This window comes from Notolepis coatsorum (genome assembly GCF_963971535.1).
Source record: "Notolepis coatsorum genome assembly, chromosome: 3".
Taxonomy (NCBI): domain Eukaryota; kingdom Metazoa; phylum Chordata; class Actinopteri; order Aulopiformes; family Paralepididae; genus Notolepis; species Notolepis coatsorum.
The window spans coordinates 18,644,834-18,668,056 of NC_140167.1; the positions used below are offsets into that span (position 1 = coordinate 18,644,834).

The 23,223-nt window shown below is 41.0% G+C and overlaps 1 protein-coding gene across 1 annotated transcript; it reads right to left on the reverse strand.

Moving 5' to 3' along the window:
- Window positions 1-3,564: 3,564 nt before the first annotated feature.
- On the reverse strand, window positions 3,565-21,374 carry LOC311224979 (activator of 90 kDa heat shock protein ATPase homolog 1-like). Its single transcript, XM_084310153.1, has 9 exons — window positions 21,202-21,374; window positions 18,697-18,887; window positions 16,573-16,655; window positions 16,354-16,471; window positions 14,059-14,150; window positions 12,329-12,454; window positions 8,465-8,566; window positions 5,472-5,523; window positions 3,565-4,604 (listed from the first exon to the last, which is right to left on the reverse strand). The coding sequence occupies exons 1-9, from the start codon at window positions 21,279-21,281 to the stop codon at window positions 4,432-4,434; spliced, it is 1,017 nt and encodes a 338-aa protein (XP_084166279.1). The 5' UTR covers window positions 21,282-21,374; the 3' UTR covers window positions 3,565-4,431.
- Between the last annotated feature and the right edge of the window lie 1,849 nt (window positions 21,375-23,223).

The window sequence follows — 23,223 nt, forward strand, 5'->3', positions numbered from 1 at the left end:
TCTCTCTCTTTCTAACAGACACAAACACACTACCTCTCTCTCTCTCTCTCTCTCTAACAGAAACAAACACACTACCTCTCTCTCTCTCTCTCTCTAACAGAAACAAACACACTACCTCTCTCTCTCTCTCTCTCTCTCTCTCTCTAACAGACACAAACACACTACCCCTCTCTCTCTCTCTCTCTCTCTCTCTCTCTCTCTCTCTCTCTCGAACAGACACAAACACACTACCCCTCTCTCTCTCTCTCTCTCTCTCTCTCTCTCTCTAACAGACACAAACACACTACCCCTCTCTCTCTCTCTCTCTCTCTCTCTCTCTCTCTCGAACAGACACAAACACACTACCTCTCTCTCTCTCTCTCTCTCTCTCTAACACAGACACAAACACACTACCTCTCTCTCTCTCTTTTTAAAACAGACACAAACACACTACCTCTCTCTCGCTCTCTCTCCCTCTCTCTCTCTCTCTAACAGACACAAACACACTACCTCTCTCTCTCTCTCTCTCTCTCTCTCTCTAACAGACACAAACACACACACCCTCTCTCTCTCTCTTTTTAAAACAGACACAAACACACTACCTCTCTCTCTCTCTCTCTCTCTCTAACAGACACACACACACTACCCCTCTCTCTCTCTTTTTAAAACAGACACAAACACACTACCTCTCTCTCTCTCTCTCTTTCTCTCTCTCTCTCTCTCTCTCTCTAACAGACACAAACACACTACCCCTCTCTCTCTCTTTTTAAAACAGACACAAACACACTACCTCTCTCTCTCTCTCTCTCTCTCTAACAGACACAAACACACCCCCCCTCTCTCTCTCTTTTTAAAACAGACACAAACACACTACCTCTCTCTCTCTCTCTCTCTCTCTCTAACAGACACAAACACACCCCCCTCTCTACACATAACCTTCAACTTGTACACAGACAGCCTTCTCATAGGTTTCTGTCATTGTCCAGATATATCTGTACATCATATCTATAATTCATATTATGTACGTCAATGCTCCACTTGTTTTGTCTCCTCTCCTGTATAAATACTTTGTTAGCTCACCATTCTTTAGAGATCTAGGCTATAGGGCCATTGCTGTAATCTAGCTATCTCCCTGTTGCAACATGTCATTCTGTTAGTAAACTCTATCCTTAATCTAAGACCCTAACTAATATCTGGTGAAATTATTCCACATCAGACGTGTTGTAGTGTGTCTATATCTAGCCTATTGTCTTAATGCATTGCATATGTGTGTATCTATGTCATTGTTGATGTCCCTGCGTTTGACCCCAAGCAAAAATTCCTTGTGCATTTATTCCCTTATGAAACAGTATCATGGTATCAACCATTGTATAAATAATTTACCATGGTACTACCATAACATACAGTACATACTACCATCGTACTGTCCATAGAAAGATGGAAATACCAGGATACTTCTTTTGCCAATTGAAATGGATTGAAATAGATTATTGTGAGTTATAGTGAGTTCAGACTCACCTGAAGTGGGAACAGTGGGAGAAGGACTCATGTCTGGACACCGGAAAGCTTGGTGTAAAAAACCCTGGAGCCCTTCTCTCTCGGGGGCCTCCTGTAATAGACATGCATGTTTCAAACCATTTCCTTCTTCATATGAACTAATATCTGTTGAAAATGTAATGTTCTACGGGTTATTATTAATGTGGAAGATACCGGTCTGAAATTCTCTTCATATTCCTCCCTCAATCTGTTGCCTGGGAGAGAAAAAGCAAAACAGCTGTCCATTTACTGAATAACCGACATACATTATCTTTTAGAACAAGTGACTCAATACCTACCATATACACAAGATGTGGCGAGAATCCAGGCTACAAGTAACACAGAGCGGAACATGGCATCTATCCCTTCCTCACAAAAAGTTATACAGTACAGATGCTGTCTGGCAGATAGGATATTGTATGCTATTTTTTTTATAGCCCTGCTGCCCTAGTTATATAACCCTAATGATATAATTTATCTTAAACCTTGGATAATTATTAATGAGACAACAGCAGAGTAAGTGTTACAGCCACAGCCAGGGGGGCCTTTCTCTCCCCTGTCTGTCAGCAGGTCTCCACGGCCTTATATGGGTCTCTTCCTGTTCCCGCCTCAACTACCTGGGCCGGCCTACACACCTGAGAAGAACCCTCACGTCATCACAGAGCCAAGATAAGAGGCCTGCACCCCTGCCACTCCGAGTGTTGTTTTCACCTCCCTTGATGGTAGGACTCTTCTCTGGACCTATAGAAACCTTATACACAATTACTGTGTTATGCCTAGTGTTTCCTGTGTACTCAGTATCCTGCATCGTATTGACCTTTGTTCTCCTGTGTGTAGGACCTCACCCCTCCGGCCTGCACCCCCCACCTACGGCCCTCACCAGCCTGCACCTCCCCGGGACTGCATGGACACACGCCGCCCACTTGCCTCCTCTCACTCCCAGTTATTCACTACCTGCCCCCTTGTCGTTCCCTGGGTTTTTATTAAATAACCTAAACTGCTTCATTCTCCTGTGCCTTGTGTTCTGCTCTTGGGTTCTCCCGACACCCCCCATAACAGTAAGTGGTTGTAGCTATGGCTGTGGGGGTGCTGGAGACATGATCCAATATACTTTTTATATGACCGAGTCTCCTGAACACGGAGAGACCAATCGCAAGTCGATCGGCACTTTCTCAGCCGAGCTTTCCGCACCTACTCTCCAACCGGCATGCGCATATATTACCCAGGGAGTGTGTGTGTGTGGACAATCCAGAGAGATAAAAATGTATAAAAAGTATATTGGATCATGTCAAAGCTACAACCACTTACATCAAGGCTCTCATCAACATTCATTCATTCCTTTGTTGCATGTCACCCCCCCCCCCCCCCCCCATGTTTCCTGTCACTGTACTGTAAATAATTTAGAAATGCCTAAAAAATTACCATCAATGAAAATACTTGCCCTTCCCACATGCAAGTATCAACGTTACTTTCGATCTTTAAAATGCCATGTGTTTAGAAAGGACTCTTATCAGGTGTAACTACAACTAGGGACATGCATATATATATGTGTATCCTCTGCAACAATGACCCCACCTCTCTGCCCCTCACAGAACTGCAGCAACACGATTATGCAGAAAGATCCTGGGGTGGAAAGAGCTGCCCTGACCGTATGTATTATTTTTTAAACTGCACATGGTTGTTATATTAAATTATAATATATATATATATATATATATATATATATATATTATTTTTTTAAATAAAATAAATATCAAGTGATTGTACATAGAATTTTTTTAATGAAGTGGTGTACATTATGTTAACTGTATTGCAGGTATGTAAATAGGAGAATATCCATTTTGTTTTGCCATTGAGAAGATTCATGCAAAAGATTCTAAAGTATTTGCAGGACGCGCTCAAAGTAAAACATTCGATCAAGTGACAGATCAGTTTATTACAAGAATCTTTTTACAATGTATAAGGATGAAATGAGGAATAAATACATGAATTTTATTCTGAAAACCTCATTGAAATTTACATTTTCTTTTTTGGGGTGGGGGGGGGGGGGGGGGGGGGGGGTAATTTACATACTGAAGCCAAATAAAACATTTCTATTTCGTTCCAATGCTACACTAGCTACCTGCATAAGAAATTGAAAATATTTACACGTTCCAAGTGATAAAACATTTGTTAACTTGAAAAGCCCCAATTCAATCAGGTGTTGTCATTTTTTCATGTTTCATTCAGTTTCATTCAGCAGACATATATGAGGTTGTAATGTGTATGAAATAAGGTAAAAAAATAAAAAATAAACAAACAGAGAACAGAATCGTTGATAAGATACAGTACTGCTTAGCTATAGTGACAGACTCCACTAGTATAGTTCAAATCCAGTAGTAATTTCCCCCCCGTTCAGCTTTAAAAAGGGACATGCATATTCTCTACCGTTTTGACTAAAAAGAATAAAAGTTAAAAATAACAATTTTTTTCTCAAAGCAATACACACACACACACAATGTTTTCTTTTTCTCAAATAAAATAAAAGTTAAACATTTAATGTTTAACTCTCTCGTGTGGTCATAATTAAATACGTATAGAATTGGGAGGCCGATTTGCTATAGTGGTTCAATAAGATTTCTTTATTTCCTGATCCCAAAATTGCACGGTCAAGTCAGTGCTCCTTTGGCGGAATACTGAGGGGAAATAAGTTCCGGAATTACATTTCTACACAAAACATGTGACCGCTTGTTCCCGCTTAATACATCTCTTTCATTATCTGTAAGTTTTACTATTTCAATTTGAAATTTTGTGCCAACGAAACCAAAATGTAAGAATGTAAAAATAATAATAATAATAATAATAATAATAATAATAATAATAATAATAATAATAATAATAATAATTAAAAAAAAAAGGTACTACGATACACCATCTTCAGTAGAGTCGTGTTCCGAAACCAAAAGTCTGTTTGATGGCCTCGAAGTAGTATCTCTGCCAGCCGTGCTTGGTCCGCTCCTCCTCGCTCTCCGGCACGCCCCGACACTCCAGCTTCAGCACGGTCTCGCTGCCGCGGTCTGAGAAGGTCAAAGTGACTGTCGCGTAGTGTTCTGTGAAAAGACAAGGAGACATCTTTAACCCTTTCACTGCCACACGACAAAAGGGTTAACCCTTTCACTGCGACAATTACAGAACTGCCACACGACAAAAGGATTAACCCTTTCACAACCACACTACAGAAGGTTAACCCTTTCACTACCACTGGAAAAAGCAAACGTGTGTGTTAGGAATACGGACTGGAAAAAGCAAACGTGTGCGCTAGGAAGACGGACCGGAAAAAGCAAATGCTGTGCGTTAGGAATACGGACTGGAAAGAGCAAACGTGTGCGTTAGGAATACGGACTGGAAAAAGCAAACGTGTGCGTTAGGAATACGGACTGGAAAAAGCAAACGTGTGCGTTAGGAATACGGACTGGAAAAAGCAAACGTGTGCGTTAGGAATACGGACCGGAAAAAGCAAACGTGTGCGTTAGGAATACGGACTGGAAAAAGCAAATGTGTGCGTTAGGAATACGGACTGTAAAAAGCAAACATGTGCGTTAGGAAAACGGACTGGAAAAAGCTAACGTGTGCGTTAGGAATACGGACTGGAAAAAGTAAACGTGTGCGTTAGGAATACGGACCGGAAAAAGCAAACATGTGCGTTAGGAATACGGACTGTAAAAGGCAAATGTGTGCGTTAGGAATACGGACTGGAAAAAGCAAACGTGTGAGTTAGGAATACGGACTGGAAAAAAGCATACGCTGTGCAGACATTTCCAGTTTCTGGAGTCTGAATTTCACTATGTCAAAATTACATCATCAAAGCTCTCCATGTCGACTACCAGCCTCCGTTACGTTTTTATTCTTCATAAGTATCGCCCTAGGATTGATGATGTAATTTTCTCATGGTTGCTTTGCTGTAAATACACACTTACCACACGGCCAGGTGTTGTACCTCCACTTCATGACTATTTTCCGCTCAGGAATCTGATTGGAATGAAACAGAGGACAGTGTTCAGTCCAGGGCCCAGAGGCTCCTCAAGATAGAGGTGCTTGTTCTCCTGTTATATGATGACCAACATACAACAGTCCCGACCTATTCTTCATCCAGTTCACCATAACAGCACTTAGAGAAAGTGGCAGAAAACTATAAAGAATTTATTCATAATTTTTTATTTTTTTTTTTAAATAAAGTAAATAAGTTGTAAGCTTCTATATTGCTGTTTCATGCCACCATTGACCCTACAATTTTCAGTTTCCAAAATGCACAAATGAGGAAGTGGATACGGACCAGCTGCAAGCTAGCATTAATTTGCACTAAGCTAGGCTAGCTTGCAGCCTGGATAGTTTTCTACTGAACGCACAGAGAAGAAATTTGTATCTATCTTCGTGTCCGACTCTGGAGAAGACGGTAAGTGCATTTCACACAATGTTGGCATGTTCCTTTAACTCATTCAGGGCCAACAACATTTATATACGTGTTTGCTCGCCATCCGTTAACACATTCCCGGCCATCCACGTATATATACGTGATTGGGAGCCAGCGGTAGACGGCCAATCACGTATATATTAGGGCTATCAGTTTATCGCGTTAATTCGATTAATTAATTACACAGCAAATGATCGCGTTAATGAAATGAAAAAAATGAAAATTAACTCAAAATGAATTACATTTTTTATTTATTTTTTATCTCATTCATTCCATTAAAACGTAGAATAAACATTTACAGACTTTTCTTTTTAAATGGCTCATTTGCATGTTCTTGGTATCTGATTCTAGGGACATCTATGGATCTCAGGGAATGTATTCCCAGTGGCAGAAATACTGTGTCTGTTACTAGGCTTGAGTAAATTGTAATGAACCAAATGAGAATATCAATTAAATTCTTTTTTTTTCTTCTTTTTTGTTTACTAAAACACCATGCTAAAATTGACCAGACCTGAAAAATCTAAGCAAATTAATAAAGGGAAGATGATTAAACAGAAGGTTTTGTAGATATAGTACTGAATTCTGCCATCCGGACACATGCAATTTGAAATATGATTATAGAATATAAAATATCAGGCCTAAAATGGTTATGCAATTAAAATGCAAATCCTGTAATTAATTAGATACATTTTTTTAATCACCTGACAGCACTAGTATATATACGTGTTTAACTCGTTTTTTCTTTTATTCGATTTTAATATCCTATTCACTGTCACAGAACTGTATTTTGGCTGGAAAAGGCATATTGAGACTCGGAAAGTGCAGTACCGGCCAGATCCTGGTAGTGGCGCTGTCTCGAGAATGCAGTAATCCTTGTTTCAGACTTGGTGTCACATTTGTTTCGCTCCGGGCAGACTTTTCTGTTAGCCTGAAGCGAGGGCTTCACCCGATCGCCTGGAATACTTTTTGTGACGCCGAATTCAGTATGCAGTAAAGGAATATAGCATCAGCCAATGGACATATCGATCTACCAGATGGCGATCAAATAACTGGGAAATTCTTTTTGGAATCCAACCGGCCACAGGTAAGAGCGATTTGACGTCAATTTCAGCCTGATCGGGCCTTGTTCTCATAGCCATCCCCCTGATCTGCATATGTTGTTGTAATAACGAATGCCGTTATTGGTAATAATCAATAATCCCCTTTCATGCATTCATGGTGGAACATGATACCGATCATATGCATTTCGATTTTTAACTCCAGCTTGTGTAGGGACAAAACGGCAATCGATTTAACGTTATTAGCTTAGCGCCTTATAACTAGCTTTGCAGGAATTATCCCCGATCATTCCCATATAACGCTCATATTCATTATGCTATAAAACGGGAACGTAGAACAGGATGAGGAAAATAGCTGGCCGTGAAAGAGTTAAAGGACTCCCAGTTAACAACAAATCAGATAGGCATCATATCCCTTTAACACTATGGCGTCCGTTCACGAGTATAAACGTGTTTCGATTCCATGCGTTGTGGTCCAGAGCCACGAGTATACTCGTGACGAGTTGTTATTGTTTTATTCCATATTTATAACGCTTATTAGGTCCCCGATCCACTAGCAGGATCTTTCCACATATTTGATTTTCGAAACATGCAGTACCGGCCAGATCCGCTTAGGGGCGCCATCACTCCACTGCAGTATTATTGAGGGGATAAAAAAAAATGCTTTTACAGTCCTGTGGGCGGATCATAGAGCCTTGATTCCAAACGAAGACCCTCCATCTTTGATCAGCTTGCTGAACTTTTTTTTTTGCGTGGAATAATGGGATTTATGATTAGCCAATGTGCATATCGATCTACCAGAATCCGATGACTGGTGAGGAAATGCTGCCGGCGATCACATGGCCTGACGGTAGCATAATATTACCCCAAATTACAGCTGGATTGGACATTGTTTTATAACCTAACGTGATAGACTACTGACATTGGCTACCGGAACGCACACTCTATTGCTAATCAATAATACTGATCGGTGTTCCCCGCCGCCCCCATTTCATCCATAGATGCTCTGTAATAGTCCGGATGCTACGCAGTTTGTTTTATTTCATTCGTATATATGCAGCAGAAATGGCGTTTGATATAACGGCGCCAACGTTTAGCCTTTTTTGCAGCCTCCTGCAGAAAAGCCTAGACGAAAAGCGTGATATACCTTATATTCACGACGCTATAAAATGACAACCAACCGATGGATTTTTATTTTCTTTAAGCCATTATGAAGGCACGGTTTATGCACTCAAGTGACAATGAGAATGGACAGATAGCAATACTATAAATGATATATAAAGCTCTTAGAAAGTACATCGGTTTGTTTACAATCCTCTGTCCTCTGAGGCCTAAATCGCCGCGGGGCTCCGTCGTCATAGTGTTAAGAAACACTGTTGTGAAGCACAGGCCATTAACGATGTTCTCAGGCAGTCTCTAGTTGGGTGGTTGAGGTTCTCACCAGCTCTGTAAATTCACCCAGTACGTTTCCATCCAGCAGGCGAAACCTTCCACCCTTCGCCCCGTCCACGGTGGCTGGAGCGTGTGTGAACGCCTGAGCCATCTACACACCAGGAGAAACAGAAGATTAGATTGGGGCAACGGTGGCTCAGGAGGTAGAGCGGTCGTCTGGTAACCGGTTCGATTCCGGCTCCTCCCAGCAGTGTGTCGACGCTTGACCTCGACGGCACCTTGCATGGTCGCCTCCGCCGTCGGTGTGTGAATGGGTGAATGTGAGGCATAAGATGTAAAGCGCTTTGGATAAAAGCTCTATATAAAAGCAGTCCATTCACCAATTTGATTGGTCAATCAAACAGCGTAAAGATGGAAAGTGAGATGCAGGATGTGACTTAACCCATTCTCCGCCAATCACGTGTTAAGGCGGGTTTCTCCGCCATGCGTTGTCTGCCAATCACGCCGTAAGGCGTGTTTGAGATCAATATTTCATATTTTCGTCATGGTATTCATATTTCACCCACGGAGTCTTGGCTGATGCTGTCTGAGCCATCACAACTCTGCAACGCTTCAATACCGCCACCTGGTGGCCGATCGGCGAGTTGCCAAACCGGAAGTGGCCATTGGAGCTCGGTCTGTCCCCTATTTTCGTCCGGCCACTCGCTTATCGTCCCGGGGCTCAATACAGACACTGTCAATATGGATCTTTGCCATAACTCAATAATCAACATGATTTGGACGTGTATTAGTAATATACAAACCGGAAATGGATCGCATAGATCAACATCCCATAATTGGGATCTGTTTGCTCCACTCTCATCGGCCAACGCTACGAGGAGACTGGGGTGAGTTTCAGCGTTTTTCTTTATCATTTTCGATACAAACTGCTCTGATCAATATATCACCCATACTACATAAATCATTTAACGTCGGTCATTGAATTATAAACGACCCCCCCCCCCCCCTCCGTTCACCGGCAGATGATCAGTCATGACGTTTAGGACCATGTACAGTTGAAATCTTTAATATAACGTTGATCGGTATCAAACTGCATTTGATAATCTAATACATGCATTTATGCCTATATCTCACGTTCTATGAAATACTGCAGAAAACGATAAAAACATATTTATACTCTAGACGGTATTTTAGTATGAATGAGTGAATGAAAAAGTAAAACGTTCCTACATCCTGAACGATAGATAATTGATGTTGAATGGGCCATAGTAATGTCAATTTAGCAATACAATTTAAAAAGTTATAGCCCTGCAAAGAAGGTGAACATCTCCATAGACAAATAGCGCTGGCAGAGGATGATTTAGGATGATCAAAGTGGTGGCAGAGAATGGGTTAATGTTTGTTGACAAATGTGATGGTAACAATTTTTGTTTAGTGACATCTAGTGGTAGTTGTTGTTGTTATTATTGTAATAGTTGATTAGTCTACACACCAGGGGTGTAATGTTTTTTGTTTTATCTCAATTATCGAAACCAAGACACAGGATTGACGATTTCTGAGTCATGTTATGTATGACCAATGGTTGTTAAGAGAGTACGCTTGTGTGTTCCAACTTATAATATGAGCAAAGAGACTCTGTGTATAAAACATTAGGAACATATTCCTGATGTTAGGTTCCTGGGTATCACAACAAGAAAAAACAAGAAAAGAAAAAAGAAAAAACTTTGTTTGAGTCATGAAAGGAGCAGGTGTCGCTACTGTTTTGTATACTCAGTAGATGAGTGCCCATGGCACCTTTTGTTGACAAAGTACACATGCTTTGTTTTGAGTACTCAGTACTTACTTGTCGATACAGAGTTCTTTATTCTGTCAACGATTATCCAGGAAAAGCTTCATACGTTTTTTTAAAGTTGTGCTTTTTAAGTCTTAATACAACCAAATGCCAAGTAGCTTCCCATTTTATTTTCTAATTTAACTGATTAAATAACACAATAACTGTAGTACGCAGTTCACTAGAGGTCTGCTCTCCTCCAGGTGACATCATCCAATGGATGTGGCCGAGCTCTCGAGACACAGAACACGCTGCTATGTTTTATTTCCAATTATCACATGTCCTCCTCACTGCAGAACGATAGGATTAACCCTTTCACTACCACACGACAGAAGGTTAACCCTTTCACTACCACACGACATACGGTTAACCCTTTCACTACCACACGACAGAAGGTTAACCCTTTCACTATCACACAACAGACGGTTAACCCTTTCACTACCACAACAGAATGTTAACCCTTTCACTACCACACGACAGACGGTTAACCCTTTCACTACCACACTACAGGTTAACCTTTCACTACCACACTACAGGTTAACCTTTCACTACCAAACTACACAAGGTTAACCTTTCACTACCACACTACAGAAGGTTAACCCTTTCCCTACCACATTACAGGTTAACCCTTTCCCTACCACACTACATAAGGTAACCCTTTCACTACCACACTACAGAAGGTTAACCCTTTCACTACCACACTACAGAAGGTTAACCATTCACTACCACACTACATAAGGTTAACCCTTTCACTACCACACTACAAAGGGTTAACCCTTTCATTGCCACACTACAGAAGGTTAACCCTTTCGCTACCACACTACAGACTATTAACACGTTCACTATCACACTACAGATGATTAACCCTTTCACTACCACACTACAAAGGGTTAAGGGTGAAAGCCGGCGAAGTGGCCCTTTAAGGCGAGACAGGTGAATAGTCAAATATACTTTTTTTGTTGATTTTGAGATTTTGTTATATTTTGCTTCCTAAACATGTCTTCTATGAAACTAGTGACAATAAAACGTCAATAACACACATGTAGTTGTTTATTTTACATCATTTTGCCTTATTGCATCCATAAATGTGCACATATTTAATGGGGAAGTGCCTCATTTGCATATATAAACATACATTTCAGAAAACTTGCAATATATTTTTTCTTAGTTTATATGTACATAACAAATTGGGAAAGTTTCATAGTGATATCTATTCAAATATTTTTTGCCTATTAGGTGGCACTACACTGTACTACACTGTTTGTAGCCTGTGTGTAGTTCTGTTCAGTTCAATAACATCATTATTATTATTATTCAGTTATCAGGCATGTGTTTAGGTTGTCTATTACTAATGGTTTGATTAGGTATTGTGTTTGTAAATATCTGTTTAAAAAAAAAAGTATGGCATTTTACAATACAGAACTTTGAAGGCGTTTTCCCAAAAATTCGTTTTAAGAGTTTTTCCTCATACTCTGAGCCAGAAATCTCCACTTCAGTAGCACCCACATACACCAAACCTTCCAGTTCTATTCATATCTATGTTCTGAAGGTATTTACAGAAGGGTTTGTTGATATCGCATTCATACCCTGATTTATATCACATTTTATTCCTAAAAACATGGCGAAATATGGAATTTTACCATAAAAATTGACTGAATGGAGTATTTTCTGATTTATGGAGTGATAAAAAGAGATATCCAAAATCCCCTCTGTAATAACCTTTGGCTCTAATATGTCAACAAAATGAAACTATAATTTTGAAAATGGCTTTATCCAATGTTCAGATTTCTGTCCTGGAATTATATGCAAATTAGTGCATATTTAAGTAGATCATGCCTCATTTGCATATTTAAACATACAATTTCAGAAAACTTGTAATACAAAAAAGTCTTGTCTTAATATAAGTAATCAACTGGGGAAGTTTCGTTGTGATATCTATTAGTTAATTTTCTTACCCTATTCACCTGCAGTGTCTCCCCTTAATCGATACAGAGCATGAGCATTTCAAACTGGTATTGGCCCGATGCCTAATACCGGTATGAGTGCGACTCTATAATACTCGGGTGTTCAGGTGAATCTTACCTCTTGGTGGATGAAGACCCTGAAGAGCTCGGCTGGCGAGGTGAGGAAGGTGTCTCTGATACTGAACTTACAGGTGGGGATCTTGACACCAGTGTTGGCTGCAGGGCCTGTGCTGCCTGATGAGATCTGTTTCAAAACAAAAGGAAGGTTAGAGAGACACTGTGGTCGACCAATCGAAGGTTAGAGAGACACTGTGGTCGACCAATCGAAGGTTAGAGAGACACTGTGGTCGACCAATCGAAGGTTAGAGAGACACTGTGGTCGACCAATCGAAGGTTAGAGAGACACTGTGGTCGACCAATCGAAGGTTAGAGAGACACTGTGGTCGACCAATCGAAGGTTAGAGAGACACTGTGGTCGACCAATCGAAGGTTAGAGAGACACTGTGGTCGACCAATCGAAGGTTAGAGAGACACTGTGGTCGACCAATCGAAGGTTAGAGAGATACTGTGGTCGACCAATCGAAGGTTAGAGAGACACTGTGGTCGACCAATCGAAGATTAGAGAGACACTGTGGTCGACCAATCGAAGGTTAGAGACACTGTGGTCGACCAATCGAAGATTAGAGAGATACTGTAGATTTCATTCAGTCTTTGCTGCAATATCCAGATTTAACTCTGCCATTGGAAAGAGGAGGATTTGGCCCGATGATCCATAGATGTATGACTTGGCCATAATAAGGTCATAATAGGCCTGATATTCTATATTCATATTTCAAATTGCATGTGTCTGGATGGCAAAATTCAGTACTGTATCTACAAGAACCCCTGTAAATCATCTGCCCTTTATTCATTTGCTTAGATTTTTAGTACACTTGATCTCAAGAAGGTGCTGAATGAGCTCAGTGTAAAGTGTAAAGAGCTAAGTGTTTTTCACATCTGGTCAATGTTAGCATGGTGTTATTCACAGTGAAAGATAGAAGAAGAAAAAGCATAGTAACAGACACACTATTTCTGACACTGTGAATACATTCCCTGAGCTCCATAGATGTCCCTAGATACCAATAACATGCAAATGGACCTTGTAGAAATGGAGCAATCTTCCATTTACTTGGAAGGCAAATTTTCTGAAAATATGGCTAGGGCTTAAGAGGTTAAGATGATTTTATTTTCGAAGCATCATTTGATCCTAAAACCAAGGACGGTATCCACAGCAACAAACATCATCTGGTCCCCAAGCAAGGTAGATGCTTGTATGAATTATATATATATATATATATATATGGCGATCGTGATGTTTTTATTCTATTTCGAAAATAAAAAATTATCAAATGAAATCCAGGATGTTTTACCAAATTCCTTAAAAGTAGTCTTTTCTTCACAACAGCAACCAGATCCCACGGGCTATTACAGTGTTATTCAATACAATTACATTCAGCAGATATCTATTGATGTACTTTGCAAAAAAGAAAAAGAGAAAGAAAGAAAAAACTAGGAAAAACTAGCCAATAAAGGACTTGATCATTTACATAGATAGATAAGACCACAACAAAAACACAAGTGTAGAAGCCTACATAATGAGCATCAGTGAATGAACCACAGTGGAGGGCAATGCTCCAACAGAAGGCACCGTTATAGACAGAGCATAGAGCAATTCAAGGAGGTGGTATATACCCGTCTATTATTATTATTATTATTATTATTATTATTATTATTATTATTATTATTATTATTATTATTATTATTATTATTATTATTATTATTATTAGTGGATGTAATTTAATGACCAACCTGGGTTTTATCCACCTTGGCTTTGGACTGTGAGGAGCATGGCGACTTGGACACACCATTGGCTGTAGGCAGGATCATGCCCTGTGTGAACTCTGCAGTGGAAAATGAAGGCCATATTAGTTGAAACACTCTGCTCCCTCTACCCCGGCCGGTTCCCACTCCCTCCTCCCTTCTCTTCCCGGCAGACGCCAGTGGCTTTCAGGAGGCGAAGCGGAGAGCAGCGCGGTGGTGGAGAAAACGTTCTTCATGCGGGCAGGCAAACTACGCGGGGAGAGGACTGAGCCGAGAATCGCCATGGAAACGACAAAGCACCTGCGAATCTCGCTGTGAGAACTTCTTTCACCCTCTCTCTACGACGCGACACAGCTCAAGCTTCCTCGTCACGCCGCTCCGTCTGGGAACAAAATGTCTGCCCTGCTCTGGTCGAAGGTGAACGGCAGCTGCAGCGCCCACCTCCCCATGTGTTTCAAACCCACTCACAGTTAAAACTGAGGACAAATAATGTATATATTAGGGCTGTCCCCGACTAAGGATTTGGATAGTCGACTATGATTGGCCGAAATTTGCCGTTAGTCGACTATTAGTCGACTATATATCAAATAAAATAAAAGTATAATATATATTTTTTTTCATTCCATTTGGGCTGTGGGGGTGCTTAATGTCTGAAGGAGTCGACTGAAGGCTTCTTGTCCTCTGCAAAAGCATGGAATTGGTCCACTGATGGATACATCTTGATATTTGTCTAGTCTAGTGTGTTCATTAGATGGGTGAAATCCTCTTTCAGTGCCTCTGTGCCTGTTTTCTTAGGCAGTTGGCCTCGGGTATGCGTGCCATTAGCGTTAGCCACGCTTCTAGGCATCTTTTCTTTTGGAAAGAATGATATATATATATATATATATATATATATATATATATATATATATATATAAATAATCTTTTTTTTTTTATAAATATTTTCTTTTTTTTGTATTCGACTAAGAGGTTGGCAGTCGACTACGGCTCCTTTCAACCGATTAGTCGACTATTCGACTAATAGGGGTCAGCCCTAGTATATATATATGATGTGTTTTTATAAATGTTGTATTATAGGTGAGGTGTGTATTTCCTTGCTGTTGGAAAGGCTTGCTTAGCACAGCAGCAGTTAGGGATAGCACACTTCTGATTATTTCCAACCTATATATTGTGTTTTTTCTTTGAGTCTTTGAATTGGCTGCAGTTCAATCCAACAGGACAACCTGTGCAGGTCTAAATGTCCCCCAAAGCAGCCAAATATGTATTTTTTAACTGTAACGTGTCCTTTTCACCTACTTTTCATGCCGAACTATTGCCTGTTTCACGCCATCAGCCGTTTGTAGGAAGTGGAGCTATTGGCCGATACCGTTTTGAGACCGAAATGTCAGTGTCACATTTTACCCATTCACTCACACATTCACACACCAATGGCAAAGGCGACCATGCAAGGTGCCAACCTGCTCATCGGGAGCAATTAGGGGTTAAGTGTCTTGCTCAAGGACACTTCGACACGCTGCCCGGGAATCGAACCGGGAACATCCGGCTTACCAGACGACTGCTCTACCTCTGAGTCACTGTCCCCCCCCCCCCTTGATGTGTGCCTGGTGCCAGTGTATGGCAGCCATTGCGCCTGCGTAGCCCAAGGTTGGGTGTTACCAGTGCTGGTGAAGGAGGCAATTACCACCCTACATTGTGGGGAGCGCTTTGAGTGTCTAGAAAAGCGTTATATAAATGTAATGATTTATTATTATTATTATTTTTTTTTTTATCCACTTTTTCTCCAATTTTTCTATATTTTCTCCCATCCCAATTTCGTATCATCCAATTCAACCCTCCCCTGTCATGAACGCTGTTTCTTGCCTCCCACAAGCCGGCTGCAATGTGGACTAAGTCATACATAGCACAAGTCCCCTCCGGTACTTGAGGTAACAGCAGTCGCATCTTTTCACCTGCGCAGCTCGATCTCTCAGTGGCGAGGAGTAACGCGTGGGAGGCTCACGCTGCCCCCGACACTTCCTGATTCTACTGCGCAGGCGCACCAACCGACCTGTAGGAGTCGCTGTCCACAACGCCCGATCCCCACCCATCAGTTTCCCACCCTCTAATACTGCCAATTGTATTAGTACGGACGACCAGCCAAACTGAAAAACAATGTGGAGAGCTGGATTCGAACACGCAAACCCAGCGTTTCCACATTGGTGGCGAGTGCCTTGCCCACTACGCCACCTAGCCGCCCTTATTATTATTATTGTTAAAAGAAAACATCAGAATACTTTCTCTGACCTGTTTTTAATAAGCCCAGGTAGCTCCCCAGGGCTTTGCGGATTTTGTCGGCTCCCTCCGTCCTCATCAGAGCAGTGAGCTGCGTTTCAGGCTCATCTTTGTTCAGCGTTACATTTATCTGTCCAGAAGACAAAATCAAAACAACCGGCGTCAAGACAAGAGCGTTCCAACAGCAGGGATAATAATAACTCAAGCCACACGCGGCAGTCATCTGCTTACGTCGAGATCCTCCATGTCGTTCTCATCCGAGAGGTTTGGGACATCAATGCTTCCTTTCAACTTGATTCCTGATTTTGTTTCGCCTGCGGATAAAAATAAGCAAACGCACAGGTTAGCGTCATTCACTGGAAGTAGGTGTGCCAGTGTAGCCTAGTTCCCAACAGTCACCCCCAATACAATGTTGTGACCTGTGTATTTACCACGTGGAGATTTTTTTTTAGACATTTTAGTTTTCTAAGCAGATAATTTTCTTTTGCCGAACCACTGCAGCCTGGGTTGATTGATTGAAAACTTTATTAACAGATTGCAGAAAGGGTACAATACAGTACAGCTCAATACAAACAATTGTTAAGGGGATGCAGACCAGAAAAAGACTTTCGTCTTGTTTAAATCAGGGTCCCCCATTTTCAATTCATCAAGACATTTATGACATACATGACACAGATATACAGTACTGTTTCATCAAGACATTTATGACATACAAGACATACAACTATACAGTACTGTTTAAGAGAAAGAGATCATAAAAAATATATATACATTCGAAGGGGAAGAAACTGTACATTGGAGGGGGTTGGGTGGGTGGGTGAGGGGGGGATTTGGACATTTACCGGGGCCAGTTTCTAATTGCAGCCACCCGTAGGTGCTCTTTGAGAGCGATTTTGAAGGAGGGTAGGGATTCAAATAATTTTACGACTGTGGGTAGGGCGTTCCACATTGTTGTGGCATAATTGCGAAACGTGTTTAGTCCCTTGTTTGAGCCGAATCTGGGTTGAACATGATTTGTGGAGCTCCCTCTGGTGTTGTGGTCGTGGAATTCACTGACCTTTGGGAAGTATTTCGACATGTACATGGGTATCTTTACTTAGTGGTGTAGTGTATCTTGTAGACCAGGCCCATTGCAAGTTGCTGTACTCTGTCGTCTACTCTAAGCCACCCTAGGTTGTCAAAGTGGGCAGGGGTATGGTGGGTTTTAGGAGTAAGGTCAAGCAGTAGTCTGACCAGTTTGTTTTGTGATGTTTGTAGGGCTGTCTTAAATACTTTGAAGCTTCGTTCGATGGGCATGGGATTCGAATATGAAAATAAAATTTGATTATAAAAAAAAAAGAAAAGAAAAAATATGAATCTTTTTTTGTTGTTGTGCAAAATCAACTCTGCCTCTCTTTGTTAATTACAACAAGCAATTCTGTTTGTTATTTAAGATGAGGTTGGACTCTGCACTGACAGATTTGTGTTCATTGTGCTGCTTTTATAAAGCCTCAAATGACGGCTTACAATATTTCATGAAAGCAAAGGGTTTCGGTTGTCTAAGATTTAAAAAGGTTTAAACTTTACAGCACTGACAAAGTTGAACAAAGTGCTGTACAAGTCCCACAACATAAAAAAAAATTTAATTAAAATTATAAAAAATATTTATAATTTTTTTTCTTTTTTTCAAAGCTTCGAATTAAATCGAATCTCGGCCCCGAAGCTTCGAATTCCAAAATAAAAATCGAAGGTCAGCCCTAGATGTTTGTAGTCTTGTTTTTAGGGCCTTTGAGGTGCTTTGGTACCATGAGGTGCAAGCATAGTCGTAGTACCCTAGAATGAGTGCTCCTGTTAGAGTCTTCAAGGTATTCTTGTTTACCAGAGAGGAGATCCGGTACAAGAATCTTGTTAGTTGGTTGACTTTTTTTTATTACATTGGTTGCCATTTTGTCACAGGAAAGATTTGCATCTAGGATGGAACCCAGGTAGGTAATTTCATCTTTCCTTGTGACAATATTGTCACCCACTGTAACAGAGAAGCCGTTGGCCTTGCTGAGTTTGTTATTTGATCCAAAGAGAATGGATTCTGTTTTACTCAGGTGTAATGATAGTTTGTTATCAGCGAGCCAGGTGCAGATTCTGCCGAGTTCAGAGCTGAGAGCTTTTTCAACCTGTAACTTGTCCAGAAAAGGGTATATACTATCTGCTCGTCTAACTCCAGGGTAGATGGCAAATAAGCTAATTTCCCAAAAAGTTGGCATGTTCCTTTAAGGATTCTAATAATAGCACACAGATAAGATATATATATATAGATAGATAGATAGGGACAGACATAAAGACAGTCAGATATCCATCCATCACTAGAGTTATTATTACCTGTCCAGGTAGCTTTCAGGCTCCACTCGTAGAAGAAAATGAGCTTTCCTTTACGGTTGTTGATGGACGCCTCTCCCTCCACCTTGCTGACCTCGGTGACTTCACACGTCCCCTCCTCGCTCTCCACGCTCAGACCCAGCAGCAGGGCTTTTAGCTTGTCAGAAGACCAGGTTGTTGCGTCTCGTTCGGTCCTGCAAACACACAGACGTGGAGATCAAAGTGGGAGGACTAGGTAGCCTTAATGGCCGCCGCCTTCTTAGTAGATTAATCGGTCTGATTGGTCTGAGACGTCCAAGGCTTTGTTAGCCGATTATTTGTTTTTCTTCTCTTTTTTTCATGTTGAATGAATTATTTCCTGAGAAATTATAAGCACATCTCAGGTGAAAACTACATTCAAGGAGTTCCTTCTGCATAATTAGCCTACATGTTGGAAACACAATTTTACAGATTTGTCGATTAAACCAACTAATGTCCCAAGTCCTATAACTATCAGTTGCGTAAGAACTTTATTCAAAGACAATTCTAACGTTAAATAAACATTGTTCTTGTGTAAATATTTTTAAAAGGAGAATGGGTGGTAGAAATTATTAAAGGGATTCAAGATTTCAAGCAGTTTACATACATAAGACATATAGTGAAATGAAGGTGGCCATACCCGCCTTCGATTGAGCAAAAAAAAAGGGCAGTTCAACCTGAATAATTATTTTTTAACACATAACCCCCTTACCCAGAGCGCTATCGATCTAGATTGTTTCGGTGTGTTTCGCCTAGTTTTGGAGATATCTGCCTTCACTCCAATAATAATTTATTTGAATGAACTGTCACTTTAAAAAGGGATATTGTGGGGGAGACAAGGCAGAGAACGTCATGCAGTAGGCCCAACAGGGGCCTGTGACTATAGAGTCCAGACTTATTTACACAATGGGAGCTTATTTCAAACAAATGAAATATTAATAAATACATATTAATTTTAGGATTGATGTTGAGCAGCTGTTTCTTTAAAAGAACATTCAAACATTATGGGAAATTAGCTTACCGTGGTCTCCAGAGTCAGACAAGAAGATAGATACCAAGTTCCTCTCTGTGCGTTCAGTAAAGCTATCCGGCTGCAAGATAGCCTAGTATTAGCACAAATTAATGCTAGCTTGCAGCCGGATAGCTTTCTACTGAACGCAGAGAGGATATTGGTATACAATACTATCTTCTTGTCTGACTCTGAAGAAGCATATTTCCCATAATGTTGGCGTTAGTTTCTGCAAAGAAAGTTGGCAGCTCAAAAGAATATTAAGTGAAAAACAATTAAACTTAAGCTTGGAGCTGAATCAAATTAGCATGTTTGTGAAACTGCCCTGGTATTGATTTGATTGAAAATTGTATTAACGGATTGCAGAATGGTACATTGGATTATCAACGAAAACCTTACTTGGTTCCAAGAAGAGGGTCTTGTGTATTATTGGGTTAAGAGTAAGACATTTACTGTACATTGGAGGGGGTTGGGTTAGGACATCAGTGGCCAGTTTCGAATTGCAGTCTCCCGTAGGTGCTCCTTGAGAGTGGTTTTAAAAGTGGGTAGTGATTCACATTCCTTTACAGATGTGGGTAGGGCGTTCCACATTGATGTGGCATAATTGCGAAACGTGTTTGGTCCCTTGTTTGAGCCGAATCTGGGTTGAACACGATTTGTGGAGCTCCCTCTGGTGTTGTGGTCATGGTATTCACTGACCTTTGGGAAGTATTTTGACATGTACATGGGTACCTTAGTCGTGTAGTGTATCTTGTAGACCAGGTATGGTTTGATTGGGTCATCAATGAATATTGAATATCAACAATATCGTTGAATCATTGCTCTGTTCTTCTGCATATAAATAAGTGGCAATGCGTTAGCCTACTTATTACGCAAGTAGGCGGTTTCCTCATCAACAGCTGGGAGGCTAACAGCTAGCTGTGTGTTCATCAATCCGTATCCTTTACCTCCATTATCCAATCATCAATATAGGTAACGTTACTTAGTTACCATTCAGTTACAATAACTGTAACTCACTCACTTGTCTTTACCAGGGTACAGTGAGCGACAGTGGTATTACAAATACAAGCAAATACATGAGTAACAACTGGCAATTGGCCAAAATGATGCTGACAACAAGGTAGTAACACCCAAACAATGTTGGTTAATTAACATTGTATATTAGCCGGATATGTTGGCTAGACTAGCTAACAAACAACACACCAACTAGCTTGAAAGCTACCGTTATCTACCGGTAATAGCCATTTAAACTGAAACGCTATTCAGTATATCCCGGCCACAATCACAATATCGCAACGTTTGTTTAGCCGAGTCTTTTCGTTTGAATGGGCTACGTTATCTGTTAATTGCTCACGTTAATGTCTGATCAATTACAGCTTACAGCAAACCCAGGTGAGGCTCAGTCCATGGGCATTAGCATGAACGTTAGCTAGCTAATGTTAAGTCAATCCTTTTCTCTAGACTCTCTAATCATCTCTCACCAGTGCCAGTTGTTGACATTAGTCGCATCAGCTCTCTCCTCCACAATCCAGCGAGGGTCCCCTTCTCCCCATTTAGCCATTTGGATGGTGGTGGGATTGTGTAAACGTTATAGACTTGTAATAATAATAATCTAAAGAAGAGGTTTGCCGGCGAGTCTCTCTCCGTCCTCCACTTCCAGTGCACGCTTCTAGAGATCTCCCGTTGGTAAATCTGCAGAGCCGCAGAGCCCAATGTCTGGGCGGCGCTTCGGGGCCTGTACTGTGCGGTGCACTACTGCGCATGCGATGTTGGGCGGGGCTTCATAGTGCGCATGCGTGTGGAGCATATACAAGCAAATATGCGTTTTTACTTCTAGCTCTTAGATGAGTAGATTAGATTCTTATATCTGTATATATCACGCTAATGTGATTGATTGTACCCTGATGTAAACAAGACGAAGGTCTTTCTCTGGTCTGCATCCCCTTAACAATTGTATGTATTGAGCTGTACTGTACTGTACCCATTCTGCAATTTGTTAATAAAGTTTTCAATAATCAATCAATCAATCGAATTTATTAACAGATTGCAGAATGGGTACAATACAGTACAGCTCAATACATACAATTGTTAAGGGGATGCAGACCAGAGAAAGACTTTTGTCTTGTTTACATCAGGGTCCCCCATTTTCAATTAATCAGGACATATATGACATACATGACATACAGATAGACTGCTACATTTATACATTTATGACATACCAGATTTACAAATACAGTACTTCTGGGCCTGTACTGTGTGTGGGCGGGGCATTGGGGCCTGTACTGTGCGGTGCACTACTGCGCATGCGATGTTGGGCGGGGCTTCATAGTGCGCATGCGTGTGGAGCATATAAGCAAATATGAGTTTCTACTTCTAGCTCTTAGATGAGTAGATTAGATTCTTATATCTGTATATCACGCTAATGTCGCACCAGTAACACGTAGCGAAAGAGAGAGCCCCCCCCCCCCCCCCTTATCCGCATGCGCAGTAGTGCACCGCCCAGTACAGGCCCCGAAACCCCGCCCAGACATTGGGCTCTGCGGCTCTGCAGATTTACCCTATTGGAGTTACTGGCGAAATAACGGTGTGTTGCTTCCTAAAGTAGCCGAGTATGGAATTTGCTGGAAACGGAACTTTGTGTAACGTGTTAAAATATCCCCAATTGAATGCTTAACAGAGTTCCGCTTTTAGTTGGATTGATTGATTGATTGATTGATTGATTGATTGATTGATTGATTGATTGATTGATTGATTGATTGATTGATTGATTGATTGATTGATTGATTGAAAAGTTTATTAACAGATTGCAGAATGGGTACAGTACAGTACAGCTCAATACATACAATTGTTAAGGGGATGCAGACCAAAGAAAGACTTTCGTCTTGTTTACATCAGGGTCCCCCATTTTCAATTCATCATATGACATACATGACATACAGATAGACAGTACTGCTACATCTATACATTTATGACATATCAGATTTGCAAATACAGTACTGTTTGTGATACAAAAAGTGTCCAGAAAAAGAGTGTATATACATTTGACGTAGAAACTGTACATTGGAGGAGGTTGGGTGGGTGGGGTGGGGTTGGTGGGTGGGGGCTGTACATTGGAGGGGGGGGGGGGGTTGTGGTAGGGGGGGGGGGGCACTGTACACTGGAATACTGACAAAGCCATACTTGGTAATTTACTGTACAACTGGGTTAAGACATTTGTTACTATTTGTTACTATTGTTGTTGGAGATGAGGCCTTTAACCTAGAACTGGGGAGCTTGGACTGGTCAGATGAACTCAGTGGTACACAGGTTGAAGAAACATGGCTTGGATTCAAAACCAAATTCACAACAATACTCAACAACATGGCACCCCTAAGAACCACCAGGGTTAAAAATCGTGCTGAGCCATGGATGCACACTGAAATACTGGCCGCTATGAAAACCAGAGACAAAAAATGCTCTGAACTTCATAAAAGTCAGACAAAGCTTTCCAAAAGCTCAAACAG

Bases quoted from the DNA above. Each gene is read 5' to 3' on its own strand.
- LOC311224979 (XM_084310153.1), bottom strand. From the start codon at position 21,281: ATGGCTAAATGGGGAGAAGGGGACCCTCGCTGGATTGTGGAGGAGAGA. The intron at 16,472-16,572 runs GTAAGCAGATGA...TCTTCTGGACAG, and splicing joins ACGACATGGAGGATCTCGAC to ATAAATGTAACGCTGAACAA. The intron at 4,605-5,471 runs GTAAGTGTGTAT...GTCTTTTCACAG, and splicing joins GTACAACACCTGGCCGTGTG to AACACTACGCGACAGTCACT.